Source organism: Diorhabda sublineata, chromosome 1, assembly GCF_026230105.1.
Source record: "Diorhabda sublineata isolate icDioSubl1.1 chromosome 1, icDioSubl1.1, whole genome shotgun sequence".
NCBI classification, from domain to species: Eukaryota; Metazoa; Arthropoda; class Insecta; order Coleoptera; family Chrysomelidae; genus Diorhabda; species Diorhabda sublineata.
The window spans coordinates 38,516,581-38,528,340 of NC_079474.1; the positions used below are offsets into that span (position 1 = coordinate 38,516,581).

At 29.7% G+C, this 11,760-nt stretch overlaps 2 protein-coding genes across 4 annotated transcripts; one reads left to right on the forward strand and one right to left on the reverse strand.

The window, feature by feature from the left end:
- The first annotated feature begins 1,199 nt into the window (after positions 1-1,199).
- LOC130444891 (inhibitor of growth protein 1) lies at positions 1,200-3,922 on the forward strand. The gene is made up of 4 exons (XM_056780248.1): positions 1,200-1,448; positions 1,968-2,177; positions 2,297-2,575; positions 2,682-3,922. The coding sequence occupies exons 1-4, from the start codon at positions 1,313-1,315 to the stop codon at positions 3,005-3,007; spliced, it is 951 nt and encodes a 316-aa protein (XP_056636226.1). The 5' UTR covers positions 1,200-1,312; the 3' UTR covers positions 3,008-3,922.
- Positions 3,923-4,579: 657 nt separating this feature from the next.
- Positions 4,580-10,942, reverse strand: LOC130444875 (DNA repair protein XRCC1). Of its 3 annotated transcripts, none has more exons than XM_056780217.1 (7): positions 10,798-10,942; positions 10,552-10,746; positions 10,165-10,501; positions 8,398-9,034; positions 7,239-7,475; positions 6,067-6,561; positions 4,580-4,797 (listed from the first exon to the last, which is right to left on the reverse strand). In XM_056780217.1, exons 1-7 carry the CDS (start codon positions 10,846-10,848, stop codon positions 4,629-4,631), a joined length of 2,121 nt encoding a protein of 706 aa, XP_056636195.1. In that variant the 5' UTR covers positions 10,849-10,942; the 3' UTR covers positions 4,580-4,628. The 3 variants fall into 3 exon arrangements, with proteins under 3 accessions (XP_056636195.1, XP_056636205.1, XP_056636214.1); XM_056780227.1 differs by having other exon boundaries at positions 8,398-9,031; positions 10,798-10,927; XM_056780236.1 differs by lacking the exon at positions 10,798-10,942 and having other exon boundaries at positions 4,593-4,797; positions 10,165-10,358; positions 10,436-10,501; positions 10,552-10,586.
- Between the last annotated feature and the right edge of the window lie 818 nt (positions 10,943-11,760).

Consider the following 11,760-nt stretch of genomic DNA (forward strand, 5'->3'; position numbering starts at 1 on the left):
AATTTTAACAAACCTATATAACATTGATTATACGAATTTTAAGAAACTATGGTAGTGGAACACCAGATTGCGGATCTTAATTCTAAATGATGTTAATTAGATTCCCGCATGTCGTGTTACATTTTCGATGAAAATTTGAACTTTAAAACAACCTACAATAATCTATTATTTTTAGTACTCAAGTTTTTTGCATTGATTTATTTATCTATGTTTATGTGATCCGGATTGCATTTTCAATAGTCAGTTCATGTATCGAGTAATTGCCAAGAAGCCTTTTTTAATTTACCATAAAAGATTATAATTAATCATTCATAATTACGTTTTTCTTGCGAGCCCCTGATACGACGCCACTGTGTTTTTAGAATTGGACCATCGATGTTTTTAAATTCCACTACAAGAGTCGCGAAGCTTGGGCAATGAGTCAATTTTTGCGATGAGAGTTATGCTTCAAGTTCAAACAATAAATACATACCTTTTCTATAGATATTAATCTATAATTCAATTCATTGACGGAGTAATTCTTTTTTAGTTAATTGAATACATTTTCATTAATCATTCAAAATTACGTCACGCCACTGGGTTGTTGGAATTCGACAATCCATCACGTTGAGAAAGTTATTGTTGACGTTGAAACAATACATTTGTTTTTTATAGATTCATAATTTAGCTAAACTAATTTGAGATAATTTGTTAAAATTTCATTAATTCTTCAAAATTGTTACCTGCTACACATAGATATAGACAGAACTTACCCTAATATTGGATATGTTCTGTGGATATAGGACTGTCCACAGAAGAGTAATTTTAGATATGTCAGCATATCATGCTAAAAGCATGTATACCAACATAACAAAAAATTTAAGGTATTCGACTCATAAAATTTGAAGTTACCTTTTTTAAACATAATCTCCACTTTTGTGCTGGAAATATTATTATTACAAGTCAAGTGAAAAGCTTTAATAATTTTATCAGCAAAATATTTACATGCAAAACTTTTTACTATCAACAATCTAAATGTTCTGGTTAAAAAAATAACCATTAAGAATAAATATCAACAGAAGTTCATACATCTTGTTATTGGGGAAATACTAGAAAATAAAAAAGTTAAAATGAAGTTGAAATGAAAAGAGTCTCAAAATTTTGTATTCCACGTTATGTTCCATTTTCTTGCTTAATGCCATATTTTCATTGGCAATAGTGATTTTCAATTTTGTGACAGAGTAAACATTAATCAAAAAATGGCAGGCGTTGTTGAGTTTTGAAATGTAATTTTTCTATAATTTGAATATTTTAAACGTACATATATATAAATATGCTGAACCAAGTCTCAGTAGAGGCTGTATATTCAGCTACGTACGTAGAAAATTATTTGGACTGTGTAGAAAATCTTCCAGACGAATTACAACGGCTCATTTCAAGAATGAGGGAGTTGGATGTATATTATTTAGGTAAGAAAATTACTTTAACTCTATCCTATAAGGTTTTTTTCAACTACCTTACATTTTTTTGCTCGTACTATCATAGCAGATATCGCACATTCAATATATAATATTGTTGTATGCATTATCTGTTATAATTGATTCCTTTGAATTATCTGAAACTTGCATTTGTTTATAATTGGCATTTTGATAGCTTTTATAAAATTGATATAATGTAAATCTAGAGAAAAATATTCATAATTTAGAATACGGATGTTAAATATTCAGGCTAACTATTTTATTTACTTTTAACTTTTTGTCCATATGCCAGAGCAAATATGATTTTATTTATTATTTGCTAAAGTTGTTAAATTGATCCTTCATTTTATTTTTAATAATTGAACACATTAATATTATTGAATCTTTTTTGATAATATAAATTTGAGTCAAAAGAGTATTAATTTAAATTGTTTTTATTTGTTACAATAATTTAATAAAGTTCATTGTGAAAGTTCCCCAGCCATATAACAAATTTTTATATTTACTTAGCTCGTGTCAGAGAAGTAGCTATCCAAACAGAAAATTTTAAAAGTATTGGAAATGAAAATCCTGCTAAGAAGGCAAAAAGCTTTACTAGAATGCAACAAGCTCTGATAGCAGCACAAGAATTAGGTGATGAGAAAATGAGTCTGCTACAGACAATCTTGGACAAAATAGAAATCAAAACTAGGTTATTGGACCAGGATTTCAAAAATTTAGGTAAACCTTTTATACATTATCTTTCCCGTATTTTCATTAAGTTGCTTGTGATATTTATATATGTTTATAATAATAAAAAATAGTTCAACTTCTTTAATTACACGATTTATTAATTAAAGATTTTGGTAAAGAAGAACAAGCCCAAATCGAAGTTAAAGAGCAACAAACTCCAATTACTAGCACTCCTACAAATAACAATAATGGCAATAACACAGGCAGTAATAATAATAATAATTCAGCTGGTAATGAGAGACCCACTAAGCGTGCTAGAAGAACAAGGCATGATACTTATACAGGTGCAGAAAATAATGATGCTTTACCAATTGAACATGTTCTCAGGAGTCAAGTACCAGCAGCTACTCCTACTAGTACTGTTCAACAAAAGAAAACAACAACAAGTAAGTGGAAATATCAGGCAGAGATATATAAATTTATTTCTACTACATATTTAGAATATATTTTTGTATAAACTAATTTATAATAATATACAATATCATTTTTAAGGCAAAAAGAAAAAACGAAAGTCTCGTCAAAACACTCAAGTGCAAAAAGAAGAATCACCTCCAAGAGATGAAGAGCCTGCTATCGATCCAGACGAACCTACTTATTGTCTTTGTGACCAAATATCTTATGGAGAAATGATAATGTGTGATAATGATTTGTGTCCTATAGAATGGTTTCACTTTTCATGTGTAACATTGACTACAAAACCAAAAGGCAAATGGTATTGTCCAAAATGTCGGGGTGATCGACCAAATGTTATGAAACCAAAAGCTCAATTTTTGAGAGAGCTGGAAAAATATAATAAAGAAAAAGAGGAGAAAACGTAATAGCAATTCAATATTGAAGGAGAAGCAGGTAAAGTCAGGATCTTGTGATAATTTTTCATTTAGAGAATATATACAAAAATTTATGTCAAACAAAATGTGTGTCACCTTTTATGTTTTTCACTAGTATTAAGATGTTTTTTGCAATACAGTTAAAATTTGTTATAATGACATCCAAGGGAGTACTTATTATTGGTTGTACAGAATTTTCTCGTGCTAACACATCTGTTGTGCTCATGTTTGTTTTTCACCGCATATTATCACAATTTCCCTACATGTGAAGCATTCATTGAAAATAAGTTTTTCATAATACGTGTATTTTTTCTACAAATAAGTAACAAACTCACTTAAGAGAAATGGAGAAGGAAGCTTTGATTCACTACATACAACTGTATTTTATTTATAAAAATCACAAAAAACCTGAAACCACTTTAATGTGATTAACTATTATACTGAATCAAAGTAATTACTCTAACTCAAATTATTTAAAATACTGCTGAGCTGGTCCTTGAAAGTTATGTAGTGAACCTTTGCTTCCGATCAATATGGTTTAATAAATGATGTCCTCATAAACGGTTTTAACTGTAATTCTTATTTTTAGTGTTAATAAGATATAACCGAATGTTATTTGCGACAATCCTAGTTTTATAAAAAATGTAAAAGTTGGAATTAGTTGTAAAACAATGTATTTTTTGTGTTTGTTATTGAAAAATATAGAATAGTATCCATATTATGCAGACTTTCTGGCTGACACCTGTTGTTGAGTAAATATATTTTAATTGTTAACACCAGAGGCTAATTTGTAGTTAGTATTTGTTTCTATTCACAGATATTTATAATTTTATTATATTTCCATAACATTCATTAACCAAAATTTCATCAATTTTACATAGATATTAAAATTTAAAATAAAACTTACCATTGTGTTTAAATTATACCAGAATCCCCAAAATCAAATGAACATGAGCAAAAACAAAATAAGTAGTTGACTGAACTAATTTTCCTAGAATCAAACCAAACTTGGGCATAGAAGCATAAATGGTTCTTACAAGAATTTGAGAGAGAACACTGAAAAATCAAAATCATTTTTCCCACTTCATTCCAAGCTTTTGATAAATCAAACATTGATTTAATGATTTATACTCTCAATCTCAATTTGACAGCAAATAACTTTATTTTCTTAACGTCACAACTAATCACATTGTCAACAATTTCAGTACCTAAACCACCGATATATACATATATATTGTAATGTTTCTCTTATTTATTTCTATTTGTGGGGTGAATTAATAAACATTATTATAAACCAAACTTAACTGCGCTACACAAACTCCTTTTTATCGCAAAAGAATTCTTAAGAGTTGTGGAAAATAAATGAATCTTCCTAGAAGTTGTTCAAAAGAAACACTGTAAATGAACCGTCTGCTATAATAAAAAACTTATATAAAACAAACATCAAACTGATTTCGAGTATTTCCAACTTACATCAAAGGAGTCGCGTTTTCGCCGAATTTTAGAATTCCAATACATCTAGGCTGTGCACCAAAACTAGCACTGATCATAAAATAAAACTTCTTTATTAGATGTCAATTTTTGTATTAAAATATTAAAACTTAACAATCAATTAAAAAACAAAATTATTCATAGGTATCAATTTATGTTTCCTATGGGTTTTCAATATCCACTTCTGGTCAATACATTTAGCTTTTTGATTAGCTTGTTTCATGTTTTCACTATTGGCTTCATTTGTAATAATAATATCAATGTCATCTTCCACATCATCTACACATTTTCTAAAAATAAACATAATTAACAATGAATATAAATAAAAAAATGGTCAACTGAACATGTTATCACACCTACTGAACAAAGTATAAAAGTGCTATAGGTTAAAGTGAAACAGATTACATGGACTAAAACTAATTATTGCAAAGTACATTTTTAAATGGAAACTTGATATATACACTACTAGCGTCCCATCATGGAAATGTATGATTTGGCTTCCATTGCGTGACATCAAGCATGATAATATCACTCAATAAGTCATGTGACTGACACACAGATGGCGCTGCCATTGTCAAAACCAGATGACGTTTATGAAGTACCAACTTTCAAAAGACTATGTGTAAAATTTCATGACATTTCAATTAGTCAGAAAGTCAGAAGTGACAACCATTTAAGTAGAGCTACTTTTGTTATTTTCAAAACATAGATTCAAAAGAATTTCATGTGTTAATTTATCATTACTTATTGATGAAAAAAATATTGTACAAGCTCAGCAATGGCTTCACAAGTGTTGTCCGGACTTCGCTCCATCAAAAAGAACCATTTCTTATTGGTTTGTTGGATTCAAACGTGGTCATACAGACCATGATGATGGTGAACGTTATGGTCGCCCAATTGAGGTATTCACTCCAGAAAACATAAAAAAAGTTCACAAATTGGTTATATCTAATCGTAAATTGTGATTGTGTGAGATATCTGAGGCCGTGAAGATATCAGAAGGTAATGTGTTTACAATTATGCATGAACATTTGACCATTAGGATCCATCACTTCACTCCGAAATCAAAATGATCATCATCTGATTGGGCTGCAGCTGGTGAACCATGCCCGAGGTGTCGAAAGCCACTAAGTCAGCTGGGAAGGTTATGGCTTCAGTATTTTGGGATGCACTTGAAATATTGTTTATCGACTATCTCCAAAAGGGAGAGACAATTAATAGCGAAGGCCACATAGAGTATATAATAGATCAATAGGTTAAACTGCCCCTTTTCCCCTTGTTCATCTACTCCAATTTTAGACAAACTAAAATAATTGAATCATCATCATTGTATGAATTGCATTTGAATTCATTTTCACACCTATCAATTTTTTGTAGTAACTATTAATATTATTTAAATTATATGATGCTAAAGATTATAATTATGTGCATCAAATATAAAAGTTGTCCGTTGTCAATATTTAATACCTTATTCTATTAGCTTTCCACCCCATAAAAATCCACGACAGGGAATTGTTTTATAATAATTATGTAATAGTGATAATAAATAAAAATCTCACCCATTATATGCCAGTATATATTTACGAAGAACATTGTAAGTATTTTCGTCAAAAGTTTTGTCCACATAGAATTTCTCTCCTCGAAAAATATCTAAAAGTCTTCTATTCTGGAATGTATTGGGAACCTCAAGTTCTACATCTGTATCTGCTTCGTAAATTTCACTTTTAGAATCACTTAATACTTGTGGGCTTGCTAGCCGTCTATCACTTTGAGAGTAAGATACATCAAGTGATTCTATATCAGAAAGATCAGTGTTACTATCTTCTTCTTCAGCATCAGATATTTTAGTAACGATTTTTTTATGTTTATTTCTTTGCTTCCTTTCATCCGTGCTTAATGTTTTCAGTTTCATATCCTTAGGATCTTTTAAATATTCTTCATTATAATCAATTTTTTTTTCAGCAGTTTGCGTTACTACTTTTTTAATTGGCGTATCATCTTTTTTCTTTGCTAATATTTTTGCTATTCTTTCTTCAGTGTCAGATCCTTCGGCACTACAAATTGAATTAGGTGGAAATAAATAACCACACAAAACATTTTTAAGGTAAAAACGAACAAAACCTAACTTGGAAAATAATTCCAATCCAATCTCCTAGCCTAAAGCCGTTTAAAAAAGTATGTGACGTATATAGTGAAAATATAAAGAAATGTCTCCATCTATTGAGTAATCATTGAACTATGTTCTAGATATGTCATATCAGCAACAAATGTTGGTTAAAACACACTTAAAAAAATTAGTTTGCCTCATTTCGGTAGCAATAAATCCACAGAATAGTTGTAAGTTTGATGTCATATTATGATGATTTAAATCTACTACTACATATATTCAAAAACAATTGTAATGTTTTAATACTATAAAGAAATATTTTTAGGAAAATTGCAATTCAATCAATTTTAAACTACAATTGTCCAAGTAGTTTGAAAGCAGTTACTTTTAATGAAGGTTCAAGTACAGTTACGAAAGATGTTTGACTGCATAAGAATTATCAATCAAAAAACATTTGACAGATCTTAAAGGATGCATAGCTTTTTAAAACCACCTTTTAAGAAAGAAAATAAAAAGGAAGACTAAATTTGGCTGAAGAAGATAGAGATGGAGTCTGGATTTTCCGTATTAGAGGCTGTTTTAAGGGCTGAATTGAAGGGGCAATATTGGAAAATGAATACTTACTTTTCATTATGGTCTGAACCTTCGTTTTGATATCTTTTAATGGAATTTGAAGGTAAATCAATCAATTCAAAAATTTCATCTTCACTTTCATTTTTGTCCAAATCGTTTTTATCCATAGCAAACCTCCTCCAAGGAAGTTTTTTTCTTTCCTTATAGCAAGTTTCTATCCAAGATTTTTTCACAATTTTTCCTTTGCCTTTCACTTGATTGAATTTGGGGGTATTAGGAAAAGCACATCTATGTAAATAATAATCGTTTTGCTATAAGAATAATTACTACCATGTGATATTAAAGAACAGTGGTTGTGTTGACATTTATGTACATAATTAAGTTTTTTTTTTGAAAACTCTTGATTTTAGTTTTATTTTAATAACTTATGTGTTTTATAGAAAATTTTTAACGTTTCTGTGTGAATTTTTTGGTATTTATCAAACAAATAATAGTCAAAGTTAATCCAAAAACGTAAAAAATTGTGTTTATAAAACACACTTCTTATTAAAATGAACCTGAAGAACATTTATAATGGAAAATAAATATAAAAAGGTCAAGATGAAACTGAATTTAAACATAAAAATAGAGGAGAACAAATGGTACAGGTCATAGAATTTAAATGGTTGGAAATGGAAAACCATAAAAAGAGTTTGGAGGACAAAATAATGAGAAAATTGAGATAAAAAACGAAAGTTGTTAGATGGAGAAAAGTGGATATAAAAGTAGAAAATAAAGTACATAAAGAGATGAGAGAAATGCACACCAATTGAAAAAGAAGACGAAATACAATAGAATTAACAAAATTTTGAAAGAAAACAACAATCATACTTTGAAACTGAAAGATAAGAAAAGTCAATGATTATATTAGTATTTAAGGCAGGAAAGATGAAACGATATAATTTTCATTTAAAGAAATTTCTAAGGAACATTAGTTTCAACAATTATTTAGATATATTTTGAAATATCATATCCGGGATTTGCTGAAAAGTGTATAAAGTCACTACGAGGAAAATTCTAACTTGATTTGAGGTTCAAGCCTTCAGTGTGACATATTTTTTCAGATATTTTTAAAAAACTTGCTCCTGAGTTATAAAGCCAAATATAGGTTATTAATGGTGCATGTGAAAACAAGATTTTTAAAAAATATTAATAATTAATATTTACTCACATTAAGTGTGTACAAGATCCATCCCAATCTGGTTTATACTTAGCACCCATAGATAAAGCCATGGTTCTTATGTTGGACCTATCAGGATTTTGAATTCCACTAATTACAATTACAATTCCTTGCAGCAATTCATGAAAAGGTTTCATTATCTTAGGTTTTTTGAGTTTTATATTTTGTCTGTCATCATTTGATTTGATCCCTTTTTGGATTGTCGGACTACCTACATTTTTTTTACTGGAAGTTTTGGTAGTATTTTTCTTATCAACATCTTGCTTATTTGCCACTTTTTCCTTTTTGTCATTCTTTTCATCATTATTTTTCTTTATCTTCTTAGTTTTAGAATCATTGTCTATATCTAGGCCCCAAATATTTTTCCGTTTCCTTCCATCCAATTCATCATCTTTTTCACTAAGTTCTTCTCTTTTTTTCATTATATTATCATTATTTTCCTCATCATCTTCAGTGTAGAATAATTCCTTTCTATTCCTATCTTTGGGAGTACAGTCAGTACTATTTTTGGTTGGATTTTTATTGGGTGTTAAAATTGGATCTTTGTTTATTAATTTTGGTTTGCAAGTTGGAGACCCATACAGAGCCAAATGTGCTGTTGATGTAGCATCTCTTATTGCTGCTGCTGCTACAATAAAATATATAACTTTCTTTATTGAACTCAAAAATATGATTACCTATGGAAATATTATAATTAGAAATGAGAAATAATCATTGAAAAATAAGTTGGATAAACCAAGAAAATTTGTAAAATGATTTGTCCAACTTTCTTGATATAGTACTGGGGATCCTCAGTGTTTTCAGCTGATCTATTAATCCCACTATTGTTAGAAATTTCAATGGGAACAAAATTTGCACTCTATTTTCGCTAAGTCTAGCATCTTCAGGTGTCTATTGAGGTAAACAGTATCTCGACAAGATTCCTATTAGTGTTCTAAGGCTACTCTTCCATAGGTTCATATATTCAGCAGATATTCTCTGGTAACAGCTTCCGAGGAGTGCCTTTGCCTGTCTCAACCCTTGTAGATTTTCCCAATAACTGGTTTTACTCTTATCTTCCTTCTTCTCCAGTGCTTTTTCTATTGTTCTGCAGCCGCAAAAGGGTTCAGGTCCTATGATGGGTTTATCTATCTGCCCCTATTTCAGCAAGACTGTCAGTCATTTCTTTTTTCCTTTACACCAGTGTGTCCTGAAATCAATTGCAGGGTAACTTCATTTTTCTTGACTAGCTCATTTAGAATGTTCAGGTGTTTTCAAGCCAGTTTGCATTTTATGCTATTGGATCTTAGAGCTCTAATGGCTGCTTGGCTATATGACAGGATGATAATTCTCAATAATTCCCATGTAGATTGAACTATATTTTTCAATTGCATATGTTTCTGTTTTGTCTGTTTTTTTGGAGCCATTTGTATACTATTTGATGGCATTTGTGTTCATTTCTTGTATAATGTTCTATTCCATTTGCTTCTACAGCTTAGTATTGAAGTAAGTTTTATGTTAAAGCTAAACTTTTTCAGTATTTTTTGAGGCATATCCCAGATCTGGTCATTTTTTCCCTGTTGATTCCTTCTCTAAACATTTTAAATGACGTTTTCTTCCACAATGCTTTCCAATACTATATGAAAAGGTGACTGAGATGAGAAGAATTTGAATATCAATACATATGTCAGATAGTAAAAATGTTAATGGGGTGATAATTTAGTAAGCATAGTTTATAATTATGAGTATCTTTATTTACCTATAGAAAACATGATTTACCTGTAGGTTTCTTCTCTTCAAGTTTTAGTTCTTTTCTCTTTGCAAATAAAGAGCCAATAGAGAGGTTATCTGGTGATTGTGGTCTGATTAAAAACTTGCCAAAATTAGTTAGTTTACATGGTTCCTCTTTAGTTTCATTTGAATGTAGTGTGATGAATGAAAGGCCAAACTGAACGTGCCTGTTAAATGGCTGGCTACAAATAATTTTTACTCTATCCCATTTTTCATTACATTCTGGTTTGGAAAGTTGATCTTTAGTAAACATTCTTACTTTATTAACATTCTGACTTTGCCTTGCTTCTAAAGCACTCATGAATGATGAATTAGCCAAAAGAACCTATAAAATATAATTAGTCATTTTGTTGGCAGTTAAGTTTATATACCTACTTTGAAATCATCGTTATTACTTGAACGAGACACATGAACCTCAACATATGCGGAGTGTTCATTGCCTATGTCGATTGCTGTTATCTCACTTGCTTTTTCAAGCTGCAGAACTACAATAGCTTGTTTTTCACCTGGTAGCTGACATTTCCATTTTTTATTGGAATCGGTAGATAAAATATTATGTGCTACATGAACCTAAAAATTGTAGTAGAATATTTGACTTTCGATAACTAGTTACATACTTACCGAATCCTCACTACTAAAACTAACTATATGGTCTATTTTAATTGTTGGCATTGTACTTAAAGGCGATAATTGAGCTTACTTATTATTAAATAAATATTTACGTTTTTACCGCTATTTCAAAACGTCAAATTTATTTTTCAAGTATGGTTATATGCAGGTAGACCAACATTTCAACTTTAAATTTCTTCTTATTTACGAGGCCTACAATGATATATTTTCCCTCTTTTTATTCATATATAGTATGCTCTAATTTCTAAATGAATAGCTCCAAGAGAAAAAGAAAATTTAATTTTATCGATAAATATTTTAAATTATATTGAAAAATAGCCGTCTTTCAAATCTCAATTTAACTGAGCAAGATTTGAAATAAAATCTAATATCTCAAACATACGATGAATTAATATATTGTCCTACTGGTTTTGAAGTTATTATTTTATTAAACTTTTACATTACAATAAGTTGAATACTAACAAGTCACAAAAAGTTACGATAATTTTGATGCAAAATTCATTCTAATACTCGCAAAATACTGAAATTAACTCACAGAAGGTAGTGTTAAAATATATAATTCGAAAGTAAGAGCGCAAGACATAGACTAGTCACAAGAATAATATTTAGATGTGAAGTTACTATTTAATATGTAATTATCTCATTAGTGTTGGTCGTGATAAGAAAATATTTGATTCGTACGGTGCAGATATATATGCAGCACCTAGGTCTTTTATTATACACTGAGCCTTCTTCGCATGTAAGTGTGTTCAAATTCTGGTTTGCTCTCCAGCAATGAAAGCTATAGTGTTTTCATTTGCTGTATGGAGGGTAGAAGTAAGGAAGAATATTTCATATAGGAAAAAAGTTAAAAAAGTGTTCAGCTGTATACAATGAGTAACAGCTCAAAATCCTTCCAGAATGGCGCTGGTGTAGACAGAGTATGGTATGAATGTAGCAATTGTAGATTAATTG

What these genes read in the sequence shown, in the direction of transcription:
- LOC130444875 (XM_056780217.1), bottom strand. Translation starts at nt 10,848, where the DNA reads ATGCCAACAATTAAAATAGACCATATAGTTAGTTTTAGTAGTGAGGAT. An exon ending in GTAATAACGATGATTTCAAA is followed by an intron (nt 10,502 to 10,551) that starts GTAGGTATATAA and finishes TATATTTTATAG; the next exon opens with GTTCTTTTGGCTAATTCATC. An exon ending in TATATACTGGCATATAATGG is followed by an intron (nt 4,798 to 6,066) that starts GTGAGATTTTTA and finishes GTTTATTTTTAG; the next exon opens with AAAATGTGTAGATGATGTGG.
- LOC130444891 (XM_056780248.1), top strand. Translation starts at nt 1,313, where the DNA reads ATGCTGAACCAAGTCTCAGTAGAGGCTGTATATTCAGCTACGTACGTA. An exon ending in CCAGGATTTCAAAAATTTAG is followed by an intron (nt 2,178 to 2,296) that starts GTAAACCTTTTA and finishes TATTAATTAAAG; the next exon opens with ATTTTGGTAAAGAAGAACAA. An exon ending in ACAAAAGAAAACAACAACAA is followed by an intron (nt 2,576 to 2,681) that starts GTAAGTGGAAAT and finishes ATCATTTTTAAG; the next exon opens with GCAAAAAGAAAAAACGAAAG.